General features: G+C 32.3%; 1 protein-coding gene across 4 annotated transcripts in view; it reads right to left on the reverse strand.

Moving 5' to 3' along the window:
- The window catches only part of C15H14orf39 (chromosome 15 C14orf39 homolog), a 79,705-nt gene that overhangs the window by 16,552 nt on the left and 39,113 nt on the right, over positions 1-24,040 (reverse strand). For 2 of the 4 annotated variants that reach the window (XM_054530707.2, XM_054530706.1), the window contains exons 6-16: positions 19,121-19,308; positions 18,987-19,029; positions 17,085-17,205; positions 16,001-16,089; positions 14,469-14,596; positions 13,536-13,612; positions 9,095-9,180; positions 8,941-8,999; positions 6,246-6,307; positions 4,484-4,662; positions 2,589-2,733 (exon numbers count right to left, since the gene is read on the reverse strand). In XM_054530707.2, coding sequence (XP_054386682.1) covers positions 2,589-2,733; positions 4,484-4,662; positions 6,246-6,307; positions 8,941-8,999; positions 9,095-9,180; positions 13,536-13,612; positions 14,469-14,596; positions 16,001-16,089; positions 17,085-17,205; positions 18,987-19,029; positions 19,121-19,308 — 1,177 coding nt within the window. Of the gene's footprint in view, positions 1-2,588; positions 2,734-4,483; positions 4,663-6,245; positions 6,308-8,940; positions 9,000-9,094; positions 9,181-13,535; positions 13,613-14,468; positions 14,597-16,000; positions 16,093-17,084; positions 17,206-18,986; positions 19,030-19,120; positions 19,309-24,040 lie in introns of all 4 variants that reach the window. The other 2 variants (XM_002824819.3, XM_054530705.1) reach the window with 1 other exon arrangement.

Raw genomic sequence — 24,040 nt, forward strand, 5'->3', positions numbered from 1 at the left:
TCACTTATTTGTGGGACCTAAAAATAAAAACAATTGAACTCATGGAGATAGAGAGTAGAAGGATGATTACCAGAGGCTGGGAAATGTTGGGGGGCGGGGGACTGGGGACAGGTGGGAATGGTTAATGGGTACAAAAACATAGCAAGAATTAATAAGATCTAGCATTTGATAGCACAATAGGGTGACTATAGTCAAAATAATTGTACATTTTAAAATAACTAAGAGTATAACTGGGTTATTTGTAGGACAAAGAATAAATGTTTGAGGGGATGGACACTCTCACTTTCTATGATATGATTATTTCACATTGCATGCCTGTATCAAAATATCTTATGTACCCCCATAAATATATACATCTACTATGTACCCATAAAAATTAAAAATAAATAAATAAATAAAATTTTTTCCTGATTTATCCCATGATTTCTTCTTTGATCTATGGCCTACATATTTAGGATTTTCTTAGATATCACATTGAGTTCTAATTTAATTCTGCTGTGGTCAGAGAACATACTCTGATTTCAATCCTTTTAAATTCATTAAGACTCATTTTATGGCCCAGAATATGGTGTATCTTGCTGAAGGTACCATCAGAACCTGAAAAGAATATATATGCTGCAGTTGCTGGATGTGATGTACTATAAAGGTCAATTCGATCAAGGTGATTGGTGATGTCATTCAGATCTTATTAAAGATCTTTACTGATTGTGTTGTCTAATTCTACCGGCTGCTAAAAGAGGAGTATTAAAAACCTCCAACTATGTTTGAATTTTTGTCTATTTCTCTCTTTAATTCTGTCACTTTTTGTTTCATGTATTTTGAAGCTGTTATTAGGCTTTACACATTTGTGACTGTTATATCTTCCTTATGAATTGACTTTTTTATCTTTATGAAATGTCCCTTTCATTTCTAGTAATATTCTTTAAGACTACCAGAAATGATATTATTATAGCCACTGTGACCTTCTAATGCTTAGTTTTCATTATACATCATTTTCCATCCATTTACTGTCAACCTGTCTTTGTCTTTATATTTAAAGTATGTTTCTTATAGATAGCTTATATTTGGGTCTTGCTTTTTTTTTCCATTCTTACAATCTTTGTCTTTCAATGAGTGTCAGCCCATTCGCACAATGTAATTATTAAAAAGCACATTATTTGGTGTAAAGTTTATTTGTTTTATGATTTTTTTTACTGTGTGTATTTTTTTATTGTTTCTTTTCTACCTTTTGGGGTTGAATTTTTTAGAATTTCATTTTAATTTACCATCAATCTTATTTTTCAATATTTTCCTGATTATTCTTGACCACTTTCCCCCAGGACAGTTATTAATTATTTTGCCAATCTCCTTCCCCAATCCCACCACCACAAAAACAAAACAAAAAATTAAATACAATCTTGCCAGGATTATAATTAGATTTGAATTGGACTATATTTATAAATTATATTGGGAAGAAATTTATCTTTACAATATTTTTTTCCTATGCAAGTACTGCATGTGTTTATGTATTCATTAACTTTTTTCAGTAGTTTTGTAGTTCTCCTTATTCAAAGTGTACGTTTCCTATTAAATTTATATACATGCATTTTGCATTCATGTTATTATTGTAAATGAGAATTAAGTAACTATAGTCTATTTTCATACCCAGCATACTCCTAGGAATTACTTGTTTTTAAAATAAGCATTTAAATAAAAAATGAGACAAAAGTTGAAGATGTAAAATACTATAACATGTATAGTACTATATTATCCATCAATAAATTTGTAATTTCAACAATTTAATGTCAGATATATGCAAATAAAACATTCTAATCCACATAAAATTGGCTAAATGTAATTAACTTAAATGAGCAATAACAATATTACTCATATCACATTAAAACTTATGTAGGATTATTAAGTGGTTGGTACTTTTCTAAGTGCCTTATGTGTATAAACTCTAATACTCACAAACCCTATGATAATAGTTATTATTTCATTTTACAGATAAGGAAACCAAGCCACTTACCCAAAATCCCACATCTAGTACACACCTAAGTAGTCTGGCTTCAAAGTCTAGTTTTAACCACTACACTGTAATGTTTCTACTTTTTGAATAAAGCATGTCTCAATTTTCAGCTTTAATTTCTAAATATAGAAATAAGCACTTTATCATGATTCATATCACTGAACAGTAGAAACCAATATTAGGTCTTTTAAAATTAACCAGTGATAATGCTACTATGTATACACATGTAGTTGAAAAGACCAATTTATAATATGGAACATTTTTTATGTTGAGAATTCTAGTTTGTCTGAAAGTTAGACACATTAACTATAAAGTCAAATTCATTTTTTAAACTGCCTTTAGCTGATTTAAATTATCCCTATTCTGAGATCTGTTTTTAAGGAACAGATGTCAATATGCGGCATTCGAAGTTGAAACCAAAATGTAATAGGGAACTTTGTCATACCATCAATACTCAGAATTTTTTTTAAATGCTTCTGTTGATAATCTGCCCCAAGACAGTTTTGTATTAAAGAACTAAAATTATTCAAAGTTCCAGAGCACAATTTTTAGAAATAAAACTTTTGGCTTCTCATATTACCTGATCTGATGAGATTTCTGTATCAAATACAGAAGAATCAAATAAATTCAATCCAGGTGATCTAGAAGTATAACTCATAAGAAAAGAAAGTCCAGGTGATTCCTTTTGTGTTTGAACTTCAGGTACTGCATTTCTATTTCTGTTACTGAGAAATAAGAAATCATCAAAATGTTAAAAATCTATTATTAAACACTGAATACTGGTAAGCATCATAAGCAACAGCATAGAGGTGAGAATTAGCATAGCAGGGAAATGTAGGAAGTAGTTATTGAAGTGACAATCCTATGGAGAAAGGATTGTATGAGGTGGAGACTAATGTTAAATAAAGTTAAATAAGGCATAACTTACTTATTCTTCACAAGAACCCTATGAAATAGGTACTATTACTATCATTTCCATTTTACGGTAGGGAATTTTGAAGCACAGAAAGGTTAAATGATTTGCTTAAAATAATAATAAGTGCCAGAGGTGGCAGGTGAATGCAGCAATCACGATTCAAAGTCCAAGCTCTTAACCTTGACACTATACTGTCTTCAAGATTTTGAATGCCAGTTACAAGATTTTAGTGTTGATGAGAAGCCAGCCATTACAGTGATGTATAAGGAAGTTAAATTATAATATTATTTGGGAAAAATAATTAGACAAGACAGTTTATACCAGTGGTTAAAAGCATGGATTCTAGAGCCAGAACGGCCTGGGCTTAAATTTCTATTCTAACGTTGATTAGTTGTATCACCTGTGATTCTGTTTCCTCTTCTGTAAAATAAGGATAATAATGTACCTATACCTAATAAGGCTGTTGTGAATATTAAATGAGCAGTATTTATAAAATGTCTAGAGCAGTGCCTTCACAGTTAAGTGTTCGTTAAATTTAATAGAAATCTGATGATACTGCCATAACTATCTCTATTACCATAAATGAGTCACTTAACTTTACAGATCATTGTTTTCTCATCCATGGGGAGAGGTCTTAGCGTATGAGCTCACATTCCTTTACAGTTCTCAGGTTTGATGATGAGTTCCATTTTGAATGTGCTGTGCTTGAGTCAACAGCATAACATTCAAATCAATAACTCTTATTAGCAATTTAAAATACGGAAGTACAGTACAGGTCTGATGCAAAACAATCCTGATGCAGTGAATTCTGCTTGACATATGTTTTAGAGAAGCCTCAGGGTTGTTAAGGAAGATAATGGACTAAACATAAAGGTTAAGTGCAGCACTATTTTCTTGGCTGCAAACTACAAATATGTGCTTTCCAAAATTTAATAATCATGTTAGAGATATTTATGCCTAAAGAGCTTGCTTAATAAAAATGGCAAGTCTTGCTTCAGACACTACAACATATGAAGAAATGACTGATGGAATATTAATTGATGATAAGTCTACAATCTACCATATGTGACAACAGCTTTTTAGCTTGACTTTTTTTTTTTAATAGAGTCTCACTGTGTTGCTCAGGCTGGATTCAAATTCCTGGGCTCAAGTGATCCTCCTCCTCTAGCCTCCCAAATAGCTGGGACTACAGGGACATGCCACTATGCTAGGCTTAGCTTTACATTTTAAATTTTCTTTATCCTTTGGAAAAATCTTAAATCTACACACTATTGCTTTATAAGTACATGGCATTTATGCCATCTTCAGCTAAATGTTGCAGGAAAAATGGGGAAGAGGGTCTATGAAACAGGAACAGCAGAGAATTAATAATTGTTAAAACAGGGTGATGGATAAATGGAAGTGTGTTATATTAGTCTTTCTCTTCTTTGTATGCCTGAAATACTACATAATAAAAACTTGTTAAAGTTACAGGTACTAAGCATTTTACTATTCCTATCAGTTATTTATATAATTCAACTTACAGATAATTTAACAATAGTTATTAATTAAAATCCTACATTTTGAACGGGGGGGTTTTAGGGAATTTTATTTTCTCCAATGACTCAGGTGCTTTCACAGCTTCGGGAGTTCCTAAAAATATAGGGATTTCAGACGTTCGTGGAAAATTCTCAGCTCTCTCTTCTACTTCATCACTATCATTTTCTATTGGCTTCCCAAAATGTTCAGTATATACAGCCTGCAAATTCAAAGTAACAGAAAACTATAAAACAAATGCTGCTGCATTAACGACATACATAAAAATGCATGAGTTGGAAAATACCTTATTAATCCATGATGTTAACATTTCACAGACAAAATAAGTGAAATAAGAATAACTGGTGAAAGTAATACTAAAACATATATCAAAATATAGAAAAATAAATATCCGATTTTTTCTTTTCTTTCCAGTTCCATCTTCCACTTCTACCTGAAAAAGTAAATGACAGCCAGAACATATTGGAATTGATGAAAAAAAAGACTAGGAATGATTTTTCTTTTAAAATTTCCACAATATGCTCTTTGGGTGAACAATCACATATGCTATCTCCTTGGAAGTGAAAAATGATGTACTTTTAAGCAATCTTGCTCTCATTGATTAATTACATTTTCACACTTTTTTTCACCTTATAAATCTGTTATGCTACTTTCTCTACAATAATTGAGAATCTGAATACTAATTTTCCTTTATGCCATTTTGTAGAGTAGTGATATGATTTCTCAAATATGCTTGTTATGCCAAATCCCATTACAGAAATAATTTGGGTCCCTTCATCAAAAAAATTAAAATGTGCTTATTACGTGTGTTTTTTACAGCAAAATACTACTTGTTGTTTCTCTTATTTTAACCTTTAATAGTTCGACTGAACTTGATATACATTGTTTACATCTATCATCAGTAAAGTGTTCTACTATTTAAATAATGGTTTCAAGATACTTTTATGGCAACCACTGCTCTTGAATTGCCGTGGCGAATCATTCAATCTTACCAAACAAAATTATTTTCATCAATCATTATTTAGTTATGGTCAATACATATTGTCACTTACTAATGATAACTTTTTGTATACGTTTTTTAATTTTTAAAAAAATTTATTGATGCATAATAGTGTACATAGTTTTGGGATACATGTGATAATTTAACACATTCATGTAATTTGTAAATATCAAATCAGTGTACTTGGGATATCCATCACCTTAAATATTTGTCTTTTCTTTATGCTAGAAACTTTGAATTATTCTCTTCTAGCTATTTTGACAGGTACAATAGATGGCTGTAAGCTGTAGTCACCATACTGATCTATCTAACACAAGGCCTTATTTCTTCTATCAAACTATATAGTTGTATCCATTAATCAGCTTCTCTACATTCCTTCTTCCCCACTACCCTTCCTGGACTCTGGTAACCACCAATCTATCCTGTATCATCTTGAAACCCGCTTTTTTAGCTCCCACATGTGAGTGAGAAGATGTGATATTTGTCTTTCTGTACTTGGTTTATTTTGCTTAACATAATGACCAACAGTTCCATCCACGTTGCTGCAAATAACTAAATTTCACTCTTTTTTATGGCCGAATAATATATTTTTGTATATTTTCATATAAAAGTTTTGTGGCTTCACCTTTTAATCTGAAAAATAGAATCTGTAACTCTCTAGAAACCTGATCACCAAGCTAACAACATCTCACATAAATCATTGTACTAAATCTGAAATTTAAATAGATATAATATTTTAAATTGGAATTTTTGCTTAGAAATTAGAGATCAAACATTTGACTTACTTGTGAAGTACATTTTGATTCTCTTACTTGTCTTACTGTCCCTTTATCTCCATACTCAGCATCTGTTGTCATATGAGAACAAACTATTTTTCTTTTTGTAATTTTATTGTAAAATAAAACATTAGTCTAGCCATTTGAAATTGCTAATATTTAGCTGTTTTAACCTACAAAAATGGCAACTTCATATGGTTCAACATAACACATACAGATAAGAGAATAAAACATAATATGAACAGTTTAACAAACAAAATTATAAAGAGAATACCCTTGTTTCTTTACCCAGGGAAAGAAATACAACATCATGAGCACTCTAAAAGGTTTCATATTCACCATGTCTTGCTCCTCAGAGGTAATCACTATCCTGACTTTTGTGACAATCATTTCTTTAGTTTGCTTTATATTGTTTTATCATCTAAATAATATGGCCTATTTTTCCTGTTTTAAATGTTATATAATAAAATAACATATGTATGCTCTTATGTTTTGGTTTTTGTTTTGCATATGCTTGTGAGATGCATCCATATTATTGCACAAAGACACAGTTCTCTTATTTTTACTGATGTAAAGTATTCCATTGCACAAACACAATATATCTATCCATTCTACTGTAAATGGATATTTGAAGTGTTTCTGCTTTCATGTACAACCAAAGATATTATGAACATTCTTTTACATATATCCTTGTACGTATGTACTTCTATTTCTCTAGGTATATACCTAGGATTGGAACTATGAGGTATGGGGTATGTATATCTCTCATTTTACTAGATGCCAAATTTTTCCAAACGCTTGTACCAATTTTTTGTGGTAATCTGTCATTCTGAACTACTCCAGGAAATCATTCAGTATCACCAGGCAAAATGATTAGCTCCAATTATAATTTAGGTATGGTCTCAATATGTAGTCATTTATTAATGGAGTTCCCACCAATAGTTTACGGAGAATTCCTATTGTCCTACATTCTCCTACTTAGTATTGTTAGACTTTTTGAATTTTGCTAATCTGGTGGATGTGTAATGATACCTCACTGTAGTTTTATTTTGAGTTACCTGATTTTCATATGTTTATCTGCCACAAAAGATTCTCTTTTCTAAAGTGTATACTTTTATACTTTGCACATATTTTTAATTGGGTTGTCTGCTTTTTTGTTCTTCATTTGTGGAAGTTCTTTACACATTTTGGAAACTACTCTTTTGAAAGTTTTATGTACTTCAAATATATTATTTGCCCTTGTACTCTTTTATGGTATCTTTTGATAAACAGAAACTCTTAATTTTAATATTGCCAAATTTCTCCATCTTTCTTTCATGATTGGACTTTTTAATGCTTGAGAAATCCTTTCCTATCTTGAAGTCATGAAGATGTTTTTCTGTTTGATCTTCTGAGAGCTTTATAGTTTTTGTCTCTTACATTTAAGTCATAAGTATGATTTTTACCACATATTAGTTCTTCAAAAGCTGGGTTTGAAAATTATTGAAAAAAAAATTTAAGTTCCAAAGTAATTGTATTTATTCTTGGGTATAAAGCCTCACTATATATGCTCAACAGCAGGTAGGGCTATGTGAGATATATTCATTTCCCCATGTTCCTAGAGATTAGCTATTCCTCCTTGTCTAACACTCTTGTCAGCTTGGCATATATAGATTATAAACAGGTAAAACAGATCACCTGCACAGGTAATATATAATTTTTTTCTCCCAGAAGGAACATCTATGTGGAATAAGCATATTGTGTTGGGTGAATCCTATACTAAGTGAGAGAAAAAGACTCATAGTATATTAAATGAACATTCTAAATATACATCTATTTCATGCTGTCAGAATAAGGCATTTTTAAAACTTCAAAACAAAAGTCAGTTATCAGACAAAAAGGGATGAACTTTTATATACTTTTAATAGAGCAATTGTTATGCATTATTAGTTTACCAAAAATATATATCCATCTGTGTGGTATACATTATATATACATTCACTCACATGTGATTATGTTAATATACAATACATACATGTATACACATGTGTGCGTATATACATAGAGAGAATGAGTTCATATTTTCAAGGATGTGCCAAAGTTAGAAAAGCTAGATGACTTGGGGATGATAAATTCATATATACATCCTGTGATCCTTCAGTAACTTTTTTCAAAGAAAATAGTCCAAGGTATTAAAAGATTAATGTAAAAGAATATAGAGGCATTATTTATAATAGTAAAAAAACTGAAAAAAAAATCCAAAATATTCCACATGAAAGAATGACTAAATAAATTATGGCATATCCACACAATGGAACATTATACAGTCATTACAAATAAAATCTATTTACTGACATAGAGAAATAACCTCAACAGTATATCAAGTGGGAAAAAAGAATAAAAAATTATGTATATAATATGATTCAAACTTGGAGGGAAAAAGAATAAAAATGGATAGAAAAAAACGGTGTGCACCAGTATTTATGATGTTCAGTTATGTCTGAGTGGTGATATTTTTGTTTTCTTTATATCTTTCTTTGTTTTCCAAATATTCTACAATAAAATGTGTTTGTTTTAAATTTAGGGAAGATGTATTTTAAAGCCAGGCATGCATGGTCAGTTAACCACAGATGCAAACAATCCAAACAATTTATTTGACTAATATAAAAACCTGACATAATTTGTTACCCCTACTTCTTAGAAAAAAAATATAAATGGCAAATACCTTTATCTCCTTTTTCCGACCACTGATTGGAATTTGATTGTTTCTGTGGGGTTAACAATCTAAAATGGAATAAATATAATTTTTGTATTTTTTCTGAGTTGACATCCATAAATTATTTCAGAGATTAAAGCATTTTCTTATTTTTAAAAGTTACCTGACTTGCATAAACTTTTGTGAACTTTTGATAGTCATAATATGTGAACATTTTGCATGGTTATCCACAGCAGAGTCATTAAATATCTGAAAGAAAGAAATTAAGCATCTGACTTGGCTACACAAAGCAATAAAAAGTTTTTGCTTGCCATAGCAACTCAGAACTCTCATTTCATTAGCATTTCATCCTTATCATCATTACCATCATTATCAACATCAACAACTACACACATTAACTGAAACCACTACATACAAAACATTAAGTTGAATACTGAGAAACAAAAAAGTTTAAGAAATTAATGTTTTTGACAAATATAGTAATGATTTGTAGTAGTATTTCTGTATTTAAGATACACCTTTTAAAATTTATACCACCCATATTCATGACTCATCAACTAAATCTTACCATTTTCTCAACTGATTATCTGATTTCTGTGTCCCTCCATTCTCTATAACCTCTCAAATTTAACACAGGAAAGCAAAACAACAGTTTAAAAGATTAAAAGCTGAAACTTTCCTTTTTATATACATATAAAAGAGCTATTATTCCATTTTGACTTTAAATTGTTTAATATTAATATCTAGCTGGGAGTAGTGACTTATGCCTGTAATCCCAATACTTTCAGGTACTGAGGCCGGAGGATCACTTGAGCACCAGGAGTTCAAGACCAGCCTGTACAACATAGTGAGACCCCATCTCTACAAAAAATTTTAAAATTAGCTGAGTTTGGTAGCCTGATGTCCTAGCTACTGGAGGGAGAGGGGACGGGAGGGCGGGGTTGAGGTGGGACGATCCATTGAGCCCAGGATTTCAAGGCTACAGTGAGCCATGATGGCGCCACTACACTCCAACCTGGAGGTGACACAGCAAGACTTTGTATCAAAAACAAATTGTTTAATATCAATATCTAAACCATTGTTTTATTAATGTTTGTTTCAAGCCTTTTGTTCTCCTTGAATCACTCATTTTAAAGAGTCCCTGTTTTTTGTTATTTGACTCAAAATGAAAATATAGTTTTAACAGAAAAGTTCATCTCATTTATTTTTGTTATAACAGACATTGATCTTAATTCTGTCATCTTACCATGCTCTTCAACTATAAGAAAAAGTGTCAACCTCCTTTAAAGAACAAGTGATGCTACTGTTTTGATGTATGCTTTAAACCAAGCTTGTTCAACCCACGGCCTGCAGGCTGCATGCAGTCCAAAACGGCTCTGACTGCGGCCCAACACAAATTTGTAAACTTTCTTAAAACATGAGATTTTTTTCAAGGTCTTATTTTATTTATTTATTTATTAGCTCATCAGCTATCGTTAGTGTTAGTGTATTTTATGTGTGGCCCAATACAATTCTTTTTCCAGTGTGGCCCAGGTAAGCCAAAAGATTGGACACACCTGCAAGGAGAATACATGTCTCTATATGTCTCCTGGTACAAATACCTGTATAAATATTTCAAATATTTGTTTCGAGTAGATGTCAAGCAGTAGAATTGCTAAGTATATACATTTTTATTTGTAATAAATTTATACTGTGAATCAGTCCTCCAAAGTGGTTGTACCAAATCACACTTCCACTATTCTTGACCTCACTAAATGTTACCAAGCAAATATTTTAAGTCTGCTAACCTGATAGGTAAAACCAGGCATTTCAGTGGTTTAATTTGCATTTCCCCCGTACTCCTGGGGTCTGGCATCTTGTTATGTTTAGTGATCCTTTAGCTTTCCTTTTCTATAAACTGCCTTCTTATTTTTTGTCCATTTTTATTATCACTTTATTCATTTGTAAGAGTTACTATGTACTTCTTTATATAGTATACATTGTGGATACCAATCTTTTGCTCATTCTGTTATTGTCTTTTAACTTTGTTAGTGTCTCTTGTCATATATAAGTTTTTTATTTTTATGTAGTCCATTGATCACTTTGTCTTTTTCCTTCACCACACTGTTATAATTACTATGTTTTGATAATATTTACAAATGTTTCGGGTGATGAAAATATTCTGGAATTAGAGTGATAATGGTTACACAACCTTATGATATACTAAAAACCACTAAATCTACACTTTTAAGTGGTAACTTTCATGGTATATGAATTACACCTCAATGAAAGAAGAAAAATAATGGACATTTTGACATATGGACATACAGATCCCCCTCTTTATCTTGCTAGCTTTTTGGGAGAGGGCTATCTTTGTGTTTGACTTGTATTTTTTAAATTATGGTAAGTGAAAATAGCAACTTTTTAGAATTCATTGAGATATACTTTTTATTCTAGTAATGGGTCAATTTTGGTGAATATTGCAAATAAAAACTTAACTGTATTCTGTGTATGTTGGGCACAAAGTTTGCTAATTGTGCTATTCAGATTCCCTAAATCCTTATTTATTTTTCACCTATTTGATTTACCTCTGTGGCACATTTGCCTATCCTATCCAAAATCTAATTTCTCCTTGTGCTCTACTTTAAAAAACAAAGAAACAAACAAAAAACCCTGTTTCTCAACCTCTCCTGCAGATAGAGGTACCCAAATGACCAAGTTCTGGCCAATGAAATGATATCGTAAATTGTTTACGGAGCTTCTAGGAAAAATCCTTAAAAATGGGGCTGACTCGGCTAGTCCTTCTCCCCTTTTTCTTTCCTGCCTGGAAGGCAAATTTACATGGTTACCTTCTGACCGTGAAGTGACCTAGAGGTAAAAGCATAGCATGAAAAATAGCAGGAAAAGAAAATATAGATGAAGCTTGAGAAATAATGACATTGTTGAGATGATGCTATCAGTCCTGAATCTGAATGACCTACTTTAGAATTTTATGGCAAGTAAGAGAAAAATACACGTTTATCTTGTTTAAGATGCTATTATTTCACTGGTTTGATTTTGTATTGTTTCACATGTAGCCAAACTCAACTCCTAAACTCACAATCAGTACTTTTTTTGGAGAGAGCTATATTCAGCTTCTTGTTTTAACTGTGTATTCAACCATTTCTTTGAAAGTCTGTCAAATTCTGCTTTACATATTTTGAAACTTGAAATAATTTAGTGCATCGTGGTTTTTTTATAATTTCTTGGTAAATTATTCTTTTTAAAAATATGAAATATATTTACACCATTAATGCTTTTCACCCTGAACTCTGTTTCGTACAACATTGTTAAATCTGCCTTGTTTTCGTTTGCATTTGCCTGATACATTTTCTTTTTTTTTTTCAGCCTCAATGTCAGGTTGTTTCCGCTCTTCTGCTTTAATAGCATATACCTGTATTTTGTTTACATATCCCATAGAAGTAGTTCTGTCTTTTAATGGGAGTTTAACCCAGTCACATTTTTGTGGTTACTAACTTGTTCAGAACTATTTCTGGCACCTTATTCGTTTTCTATTTACAATGCTTTCTAGCTGTTTTATTTTTACCCCCATTACTGTCTTTTGTTGGTCTAATTAATTTTGCTTTATCTTTTTTCTTCTACTGTTTTAAAACTAACACATTTCATTTCTCTTCTGGTGGTTACCCTTAAATGTTTAATATGTATGCATAAATTTACATTTTTCCAACAATGTATAGAGTTCATCAGTGTTCATATCTTCTCCCTACCTCTATCCTTCAATAAAAAATAGAACTCTGGTAAACTTTTATTTTTCTCATTTATCTTTCCACCCTCATCCCATATTGACATCATCTGGAATTTCAGTACCAGATTTAAAAATTTTTATAAGTTATACATATTTACACTTGAGTTTCACTAATTACTTTGGTCACCACTACCAGTGGAAGAACAATTATATTTTTCATTGAGGCTTTCCCTCTGGACTACTTTCAGGAAGAATGGGGAAAGATAAAAAAGTGTGCCACCAGCAGTTAGCTCTCTGGGTGGTATGCTCCTTGTTCTTCATGGGCATCAAGAACCACCCAGGGGACCTGCCTATCTCTCTCACCTAAACTTCCATATTCACTGCTTCCACCCGGAGACAGTCATTCCATTGCTGATGCCTGGCCAAAGATACAGTGGATATAAGATGAACAGGGGGTTAAGTAAACTAACTACCACTGAGGTAACACAACCAATTACCTTACTCATCATCTGTATACCTTTATCTTGTAGAACGGTATTCTCCTATGCATGTCCTGGGCAATAATTTCCCTCTTCAATCCAATCCTGTTATTTTCCTTCAGGGATTTCTCACAGTTTTGGATCTACTATGTACAGGGCTTGGTATTTTAAAATATCTTTTTCTATTATTTTTAGGAATAAGGGGACAGGTTACAGTATATAATCAGAATGCCATATTGAAACACCTTTAAATTTTTTAGACCTTGAGTTTGCACTAATGGCTGATTTAATAAATTTATCACACACACACACACACCTCTGTGTCTTAAGGGCAGCACATTTATTATTACATTTAATGCAAGCAGGTATTTAATTTATACTACTTAAAGAGAGACACCTACCTGTGTATCATTTTCTTTTTGTCTACAGTCAATATTGGCAAGCTTTGACTGCTTCACAGAACTTTCTTCTTTTATATCTAGATTATTAAATAGTACTACTTTAAATCAATTCTGGAAACAGAATCAAGTATCTTCCCCAATATTTAACCTAAACTTGTAATTTAGAAAATCAAGTCTACATGAATTTTTAGTTTAAATTAAAATACAGAATTATGAAATTATTTTAAAACTCTTAATTCGTTACTATATGATAGCTTTACAATAACTATGAAGATGAAATAACAAAAGACCAACTGACAAAACTGTACCTTTATAATGGGTTACCAAAGAAGACAGAGTGGTTGAAGAGACAAAGAAACCAGCCAATGTAGTTAATCTAATATAATGTATTAGGTTGGTGCAAAAGTAATCATGATTTTTGCCATTACTTTTAATGCCAAAACCATTATGTAATGGTAAATGCCATTAAATTTTAATTAAAAGCAATGGCAAAAACCGTGATTACTTTTGCACCAGCCTAATAGTTAATTTAATCTGCAGAGCCACTGAATGAAACTTGATTCAAATATCTCAGTGACCAAGTTACAGATACTATTAGCATAAGTCTTTTACCTGCCTAAGTCACACATATTGATAATCAACTCCTCAAATGAAAAAATATTCATCCTCCTCTAACAGCTGTGCAACTAGGCCAGAACACCTTTTTTGAAATTTATTGTGTGAATAATTCCTTTCTCAAAGAGAAAAAAGTTAGGTATAGATGACATATTTTGTTTGCTCTCAGAAAGATTCAAAGCAGTACTTTCCTGAGTTTATAGGTCTCCAGTATTGTTTTTACTTACACCAAATGATAAATAAAATTGCTTCCTTCTATTTCTTCTGTGTGTTTGCAAAAAAAAAATGATGTTTTTGAATAACAAACAGATATTATACCTGCAACTCTTGGTTCTGAAGAATGCATCTTTATTGGTCTTACTAATTTCTGAGATTCATAAGGAAGAAATAATTGACTGCTTTGAGTTTTATTCAATGCAAGTACATGCTCATCTTTTTCAAAAATTCTAAAAAAAAAGGTGAATTACATTAAATATTAGATAAGTTAAAATTAACATATTTTAAAGCTAGGAGGCATATTTAGATACTACATAATAAAACCCCTCACTTTGCAGATAATAAAACTGAGTTCCAAAAAATTTAATAGACTTGCCCAAAATGACTGAATTACTTAGTAGTGGTGTCAGAGCAAAAACACACTTCCCCTGATTAAGTTCAATGCTCTTCTCAATATAGACCACTCTTATTTTTAAAATATAATCATTGCAAAAGACTTTCTACACATGTCAAAAACATTTTAAGCCAAAACTTGTAACTACAAATAGCATGCTTCAGATTTCATGGTACTTTAAGCTTTAAAAAGACATATTCAGAAATAAATCAACCAACATGAATACAGAAATTGTTAAAACAGTATTATAATCATAAATGGGTCTTTTAAGTTTTTTACTGAAAGAATAGTTTTCACTAAATTTTACCTAAATTGAAGAAATAGAATAAACACTGTCAGAATATATATTGAGTTAAAAATGACTAAATATTTATATGTTTCTGTCAATACATGGAATTTTTCTTAAAGGCAGTCAATAAAGTAAAATTCTGTCTATTTACCTATTTTTTCAATTAACTTCATTATAAAATTAAAGACACACTTGCATTGAATGTGGTACATGGGAGTGGAGGAATCGAGAAAATAACACATCCAAAAAAAGCAGGATCAGGGAAATTAACCCGACAGAAGAGTGTGTTGAAAAATCAGATTAAGGGCCATGGAACTTGAGGAAAGGAGTTTCAGAAGAATGAAAAAGGATATAAGTAGGGGGAAAAAGTAAAAGTTGATCAGAAATAGCAATAGTAATACATCTATTTTTCTGTCATACGATAACAGGCAGAGTCCATCTATTTTTTTTTTTGCCTCTATCACTGATCTCTATTTTATCACCATTAAAACAAAAGACAAGGAAATATGATGCCACACATTTAGTAGCATGCTTTGACTCATCTTCACTCTATAGCAAAGGAAGAACTGGTCAAGGTGGACAGGGTGATAAAAAAGTAAATACCTTGCTATTCCTACCATTGTTTCTGTTTTACTCCTATTGCTGGCCCATCATGGAAAACACTGGACGACTTATACAACTGACAGGTTCTAGAACAGCAGATGTGCTGCTGCTACTCTATTTCTCTTTACACATTATCCTCAGCCTTACTAAATAACAAGCAGATTTTAGTATTAGCTCATAATATTTAAGTTAATAATATTTTTCATAAGAAATTAATAGAAAATAGCCTGCACAACAAAATTTACAGATACTGTGTAAATATTAGTGGTTTGGGATGGAATATAGAATCAAACTTTTAGATGCAAAATATCTGTTCACATAAAATTTAATTTTAAAGGTTACCTATACCTTTCTTTCAGTTCTTTTCTGTTTTCTGTATTTTTGTTCTTTTCTTCCAGAGTTTCTGAAAGAGCCTTAGTTTCATAATGCCTAGATATCTGCTAAAAAGACAATGGGAACACAAAACAAAATAATTACTTGCAAAGCAGTAAAAAAGATATGCTTTATCTTATGTTTTTTCTATATAATAAGACTCATATTTTTGATAGTATTTACTATCTTCTATTTACAGTTATTAAAACAAAAACAAAATTAACAATAAATCACACCCATTTAACTTTTCCTTACAATTCCATTGGCAAATGTAGATTTTAACAAACTCCCATCTTTTTAAAAACAGATAATCATAGGCAAAGTAGACATTGATTCCTTACATAAGGACACAGTTACCATATATTTTAAAGGAAATGGCATATACTTTCTTCTGTTTACTAAAATGATATTACTGTTATTTGGTACCTCATACTTAATGAATGGGAAGTATACAATATTTAACAGAATTTTCCAAAATTTAGAAAATCAGGTATTATATTCAAATTTTTCTCAGAATTTGGAAGCGACTTTGATGGGTTATCATAGCTATGTAAATAAAAGCCACAATTTCATGGATGACATCCAAATGTATCCAAGAAAAGTTTAAAGGTTAAACTAGTTCTAGCCTAGCTCACTAAATATTATAGTCATATATTTTTCAAGTTTAAATTCTTTATTTACTACCTTTTTAAAAAACACTGGCGTAGATCTTTTAATGCCTTTAAAATCCTGTTACTATGTTGCATCTTATTCCTTCCTCATGTTCTCTCCTCAGACCTCAAAGAAAGCTAAACTATTCCCCAAAATATATTCAGTACCTAAATATATATATTAAATTATATAAAAATTAATATAAAATATATTAATAAATTTAATAAAAAATATAAATTAATATATTCAGTACCTAAAATACCCTTTGGCTCCAAAGGTAATCTAAATTATCTTAAACGTTTCTCCACATTAGGCTCTCTTAAAAATAGCTCTTCTAAAACTGTCAACTAACATACCATTATACTTATACATTAATACACACATTAGAAATATATAACAAAATATATACCTGGTTTAAATAATTAATTTCTATTTCCATTTCATCTACTTCTTTCTTCAATTCAGATGAACTTTTGGTAAGATTGCTGGCATGTTTAAGAATATCTTGTGTTTCACATCTCAAATTAACACTTTCTATGTTAAGGAACTATGTCATATAAGTAAATTTTATATTTATAATATATGTACCATATCAGAAATGATTAATATTATGTGACATCATTTATATGTATGTTCCATATAAACAGTAAGCAATATTAAAAACAGTATCTGAAAACAGGAGAATAATATAAACATTTGGCAGACTAACAAAGATAATTTATTGTTTATGTTATATATTGAGCTAAAAAAACATTTCATACAAAATATTTGTTAGGATTATTTCAGTTAAGTATTTTCACAGGGTAGTTTTTTTTGTTTTTTTTTTTTTTTTTTGCTTTTTAAATCAAAGTTCATTCTGTCACTTGGCATAACTAATAAAACATAATTCAGGCCCAAATTTAAATTCTTATGCTTCCATTATTTATTTGTTCAAAGACAATATTAAAAATATACCCATTTCAAGCCAACAACAGTATGCTGGAGAAAAACAAAATCGACCAAATTTCCCTTTTCTTGGTCTGTAAGGCTCATCAGTGTACCCTACAGAACTCAAAATAGAGGCAGATCTTCGATTTGGACTTTCTGCTTGAACTGGATTCGTGCCCAATTTCAAGTAAAAAATCCTCAGCTATTAATAGACATTCCACGTGGTTATTAGCTAATACAATGTCCTAAATTACAATCCATTTAGGAGAATTTGAAAATGATAGAATAGTGACAGTTAATAAGAATTCCAGAGAAAATTAATCAGGGCTTTCCTATTCTGCCTTAAAATATGCATGATTTACATGCTAGAATATAAAATTTCAAGTGAATCATGATTTATAAGTCTATTGTTATCAAGTTTCCATTAAAATGTTAGATACAGATAATTAAATCCTAATCTTCAAATCTTCCTACCTCCATTCACCTCTTCCTGTTTGTCATGCAACCTTATATCCCATCCCATTCCACATCCAACTCCCTAAACCCTTGCTATACCTTCAGCGTCTACTAATTTTTGCCCCTTCCCACTGAGAAGTTAAAGAGCAAATGGGCAGCAAATGAACAACAAAAAACAGAAGAGAATAAAACCAAAACATGGAAAAAGCTAGCAGCAGAAGAGTTAAAAGGATGGTTTAGAATGAAGCAGACAGAAAGCAAGGTAGAATGTGGGGATAAAGAAGACTTAGTACAAACAGTGGAGTTATAATCTGATAGGAAAGCATATGAAGGATTGTGGAGGTTGAAAGAGGATTAAAGTTTCAAGTTCATCATCAGGGAAGATCTTTCTGACAAACAGGTGAGACTTAGACCAATTAAGAATTACTTAGGCATCTATTATAGTGGTACTGTATTAGAATTATTTATTTACATGTCTGTCTTCCCTACTAAACTCTGAGCTCCTTGGAAGAGAGCTCTGTATCGTCTTCAGTATTGCTTGGCACAAAGTAGGTTTCCAATGATGAATGAATAAATGTAACTCACCTCCTTTGCACCTTCCATTCTAACAAGTAATAATCAAGCAATTTAACTGGAATTTTCTTTGGTAAGACAGACCAATATGACATTTTCATTGGTTTGGTTCCTAAGACATGCCACTTAAACCCAAATACATATGCCATTTTATTCTCACCAAAGTTGCTTGCTTCTGATCACATGAATATACATGAAAATGAATCTAAGATGGCCTTTAAAATTACCTTTAAAATCTTTTAATTAAACACAAAACAAATCCATGTTATTCTCACAAAGGAAACACAGTAACAATTAAAATACAAAATAATGCTTATCTAATAAAAATTATAAGTAAAAATACTATTGTGGATACATGCTTAATGTCCATTTAGTAAGTGATAGAAAGGGAGCAGGCACTGAAAAATAAAGTCACAGCATAAGCTGATTATTATATTCTTTTATTACAAAGATATCATAATTAAAACAATATAACAAAAATATTAATACCTCGAAATTTCATAAAAATTGTTTCATTCATTTTTAATTGTTCAGTACATGCCAACACTCTGCTTTGAATTTCTTCATGTTCTCTTTTCTTCTCATAATATTCACGTGAAAAGGGTGTTTCTGAGTATTTTAGTTGGTACTGCTTCAAAACTTCTTTATACTGACATATATAATCATGATACATTTCTCTGTTAAAATGAAAACAAATGATGTTTATATAACAACAGATGTAAAAACTTTGTAAATACACTGTTAAAGTCTACTAAATTAAGCATAAAAGGCAAATCAAACATCTTATTCTTGTTTCCCTCAATATTGTCTGCCCTTTAGACTTTCCTTAACTCCAGCACACTTCTCAACTTGACTCTTTTTCTTCATTACCTGAGTGATTCACTTCTTAATTCTATTCAATTTAACTCCTACTCCCACCATTTTAATGACGCTATTCTTCCCAAGGTCACCAATGATCAAATTTGTCCATCTGAATGATCTCTTTTTAGTACTCATCCTAACTGACACTGCAGAACCTGGTTCTTCTGATCACTTACTCCTTGTGGAACCTCTATCCTCCCTGGCTTCTGGGTCTCTACTCTCCCCAGCTCAGCTACTTCTATAACCATAACTTTTTAATCTTCAATTTTCATTAGCTAAAATTATCACATGAAGTCATGTTCTATGTATTGGAACTCTGTGTTCACCATCATGTATACCCCATAACTATTTTATGAAGAAAATTTTATCACAGTTTAGAAGAACTCCTCTAGTCCAGCTCCAGTAGTAGTGGATGGTCATCTATTTAGGCACAAATCTTGAGTGAGACAGTTAATTCTTGCAAAAGGACATTAACCTTTTTTTCTTTTTTATTATACTTTGAAGTTTCAGGGTATATGTGCACAACGTGCAGGTTTCTTACATATGTATACATGTGCCATGTTGGTGTGCTGCACCCATTAACTCATCATTTAGCATTAGGTATATCTCCTAATGCTACCCCTCCCCCCTCCCCCCACCCCACAACAGGCCACGGGGTGTGATGTTCCCCTTCCTGTGTCCATGTGTTCTCATTGTTCAATTCCCAACTACAAGTGAGAACATGTGGTGTTTGGTTTTTTGTCCTTGCGATAGTTTGCTGAGAATGATGGTTTCCAGCTTCATCCATGTCCCTACAAAGGATATGAACTCATCCTTTTTTATGGCTGCATAGTATTCCATGATGTATATGTGCCACATTTTCTTAATCCAGTCTATCATTGTTGGACATTTGGCTTGGTTCCAAGTCTTTGCTATTGTGAATAGAGCCGCAATAAACATACGTGTGCATGTGTCTTTACAGCAACATGATTTATAATCCTTTGGGTATATACCCAGTAATGGGATGGCTGGGTCAAATGGTATTTCTAGTTCTAGATCCCTGAGGAATCGCCACACTGACCTCCACAATGGTTGAACTAGTTTACAGTCCCACCAACAGTGTAAAACTGTTCCTATTTCTCCACATCCTCTCCAGCACCTGTTGTTTCCTTTTTAATGATTGCCATTCTAACTGGTGTGAGATAGTATCTCATTGTGGTTTTGATTTGCATTTCTCTGACGGCCAGTGATGATGAGCATTTTTTCATGTGTCTGTTGGCTGCATAAATGTCTTCATTTGAGAAGTGTCTGTTCATACCCTTCACCCACTTTTTGATGGGGTTCTTTGTTTTTTTCTTGTAAATTTATTTGAGTTCATTGTAGATTCTGGATATCAGCCCTTTCTCAGATGAGTAGATTGCAAAAATTTTCTCCCATTCTGTAGGTTGCCTGTTCACTCTGATGGCAGTTTCTTTTGCTGTGCAGAAGCTCTTTAGTTTAATTAGATCCCAATTGTCAATTTTGGCTTTTGTTGCCATTGCTTTTGGTGTTTTAGACATGAAGTCCTTGCCCATGCCTATGTCCTGAATGGTATTGCCTAGGTTTTCTTCTAGGATTTCATGGTTTTAGGTCTAACATGTAAGTCTATAATCCATCTTGAATTAGTTTTTGTTTAAGGTGTAAGGAAGGGATCCAGTTTCAGCTTTCTACATATGGCTAGCCAGTTTTCCCAACATCATTTATTAAATAGGGAATCCTTTCCCCATTGCTTGTTTTTGTCAGGGTTGTCAAAGATCAGATAGTTGTAGATATGCGGCATTATTTCTGAGGGCTCTGTTCTGTTCCATTGGTCTATATCTCTGTTTTGGTACCAGTACCATGCTGTTTTGGTTGCTGTAGCCTTGTAGTATAGTTTGAAGTCAGGTAGCATGATGCCTCCAGCTTTGTTCTTTTGGCTTAGGATTGACTTGGCAATGTGGGCTCTTTTGTGGTTCCATATGAACTTTAAAGTAGTTTTTTCCAATTCTGTGAAGAAAGTCATTGGTAGCTTGATGGGGATGGCATTGAATCTATAAATGACCTTGGGCAGTATGGCCATTTTCACGATATTGATTCTTCCTATCCATGAGCATGGAATGTTCTTCCATTTGTTTGTGTCCTCTTTTATTTCATTGAGCAGTGGTTTGTAGTTATCCTTGAAGAGGTCCTTCACATCCCTTCTAAGTTGGATTCCTAGGTATTTTATTCTCTTTGAAGCAATTGTGAATGGGAGTTCACTCGTGATTTGGCTCTCTGTTTGTCTGTTATTGGTGTATAAGAATGCTTGTGATTTTTGCACATTGATTTTGTATCCTGAGACTTTGCTGAAGTTGCCTATCAGCTTAAGGAGATTTTGGGTTGAGACGATGGGGTTTTCTAGATATACAATCATGTCATCTGCAAACAAGGACAATTTGACTTCCTCTTTTCCTAATTGAATGCCCTTTATTTCTTTCTCCTGCCTGATTGCTCTGGCCAGAACTTCCAACACTATGTTGAACAGGAGTGGTGAGAGAGGGCATCCCTGTCTTGTGCCAGTTTTCAAAGGGAATGCTTCCAGTTTTTGCCCATTCAGTATGATATTGGCTGTGGGTTTCTCACAGATAGCTCTTATTATTTTCAGATACATCCCATCAATACCTAATTTATTGAGAGTTTTTAGCATGAAGGGTTGTTGAATTTTGTCAAAGGCCTTTTCTGCATCTATTGAGATAATCATGTGGTTTTTGTCTTTGGTTCTGTTTATATGCTGGATTACCTTTATTGATTTGCATATGTTGAACCAGCCTTGCATCCCAGGGATGAAGCCCACTTGATTGTGGTGGATAAGCTTTTTGATGTGCTGCTGGATTCGGTTTGCCAGTATTTTATTGAGGATTTTTGCATGGAAGTTCATCAGGGATATTGGTCTAAAATTCTCTTTTTTTGTTGTGTCTCTGCCAGGCTTTGGTATCAGGATGCTGCTGGACTCATAAAATGAGTTAGGGAGGATTCCCTCTTTTTCTATTGATTGGAATAGTTTCAGAAGGAATGGTACCAGCTCCTCCTTGTACCTCTGGTAGAATTCGGCTGTGAATCCATCTGTCCCTGGACTTTTTTGGTTGGTAAGCTATTAATTATTGCTTCAATTTCAGAGCCTGTTATTGGTCTATTCAGAGATTCAACTTCTTCCTGGTTTAGTCTTGGGAGAGTGTGTGTGTCAAGGAATTTATCTATTTCTTCTAGATTTTCTAGTTTATTTGCATAGAGGTGTTTATAGTATTCTCTGACGGTAGTCTGTATTTCTGTGGGATCGGTGGTGATATCCCCTTTATCATTTTTTATTGCATCTATTTGATTCTTCTCTCTTTTCTTCTTTATTAGTCTTGCTAGCGGTCTATCAGTTTTGTTTATCTTTTCAAAAAACCAGCTCCTACACAAAAAAACCCTTCAAATAACCTTTTTTTCTTATTTGACCTGTGCTCAATTCTACAAGAATCAAAATTACGATGGTCTATGGGCCCAATCTAATCTGCCACCTATTTTTGTACAGGCCATGAACTATGAATGATTTTTACATGTTTAAATGATTGAAAAAAATCAAAAGAATATTCCATGACACATTAAAATTATATGAAATTTAAACTTCAGTGTCCGTAAATAAAGTTTTATTAGACCATAGCTCATTTATTTACATATTTTCTGAAATTCTCTGGTGCCACAATAGCAGAGTTGAGTAGTCATGGCAGATGTTGCCCCACAAAGGTTAAAATATTAATACTTACTATCTGGTCCTTTACCAAAAAAGCTTGCCAACTCTAATCGAAAACATTGAAAATGTTAAATCCAGTTCTTTACAGAAAATATATTCTTAAATCTTCTTTTTGCCCAATTCTTATCAAATACTTAGATTCAAAAAAATTCGTAGAAAAATTTTTGAAAATATATGGTCCTTACATTCCTCAAGATTTTCTCATTTCTTGGATCAAGGTATACTCTATGGGGGAGTTTCATAAAAGATACTCTAAGGATTATCTCACCTCAGCAGATTAGAGAAGAGCAAGTCTTCAAACACTGCACACATGAGAAGAAAAGTAAGGATAACAGCCCTGTGCTAGTCAATGGGTCTGAATCTTAAGAAAGTTTTAATTTCTGAATATTACTAAACTGTCCCCTTTAGCAAGGAAAAGCAGTTGAGCCCCAAACAAGCTCCTATTCCTCTAAATGCATATTTGCTAATTAAGACCCACTTACTATTTAATCGCTTGGGAAAAATGGTCCAGGGAAGAAATACCTATAAGAAAATTAAGCCTGGGTCACCAGTTCCAGGTGAGATGAATATGCCACATCCACCCTATTCATACTGTATATTCATGCTCACTCTTCTAACATACTCCATATAGAAACTCTGGCAGAGCCTAGCATAGCTAAGTCATAGTTAAACAAGAACCATTATTATCTCATCTGTGCCAGCAATACTATTTTTCATGAATGACTTGAACAGGGATGAGAGATTAGGAGAAACAAGCAACTGGTGCCTCTACTTCCTCC

This window comes from Pongo abelii, chromosome 15 (genome assembly GCF_028885655.2).
Source record: "Pongo abelii isolate AG06213 chromosome 15, NHGRI_mPonAbe1-v2.0_pri, whole genome shotgun sequence".
Lineage (NCBI taxonomy): Eukaryota > Metazoa > Chordata > Mammalia > Primates > Hominidae > Pongo > Pongo abelii.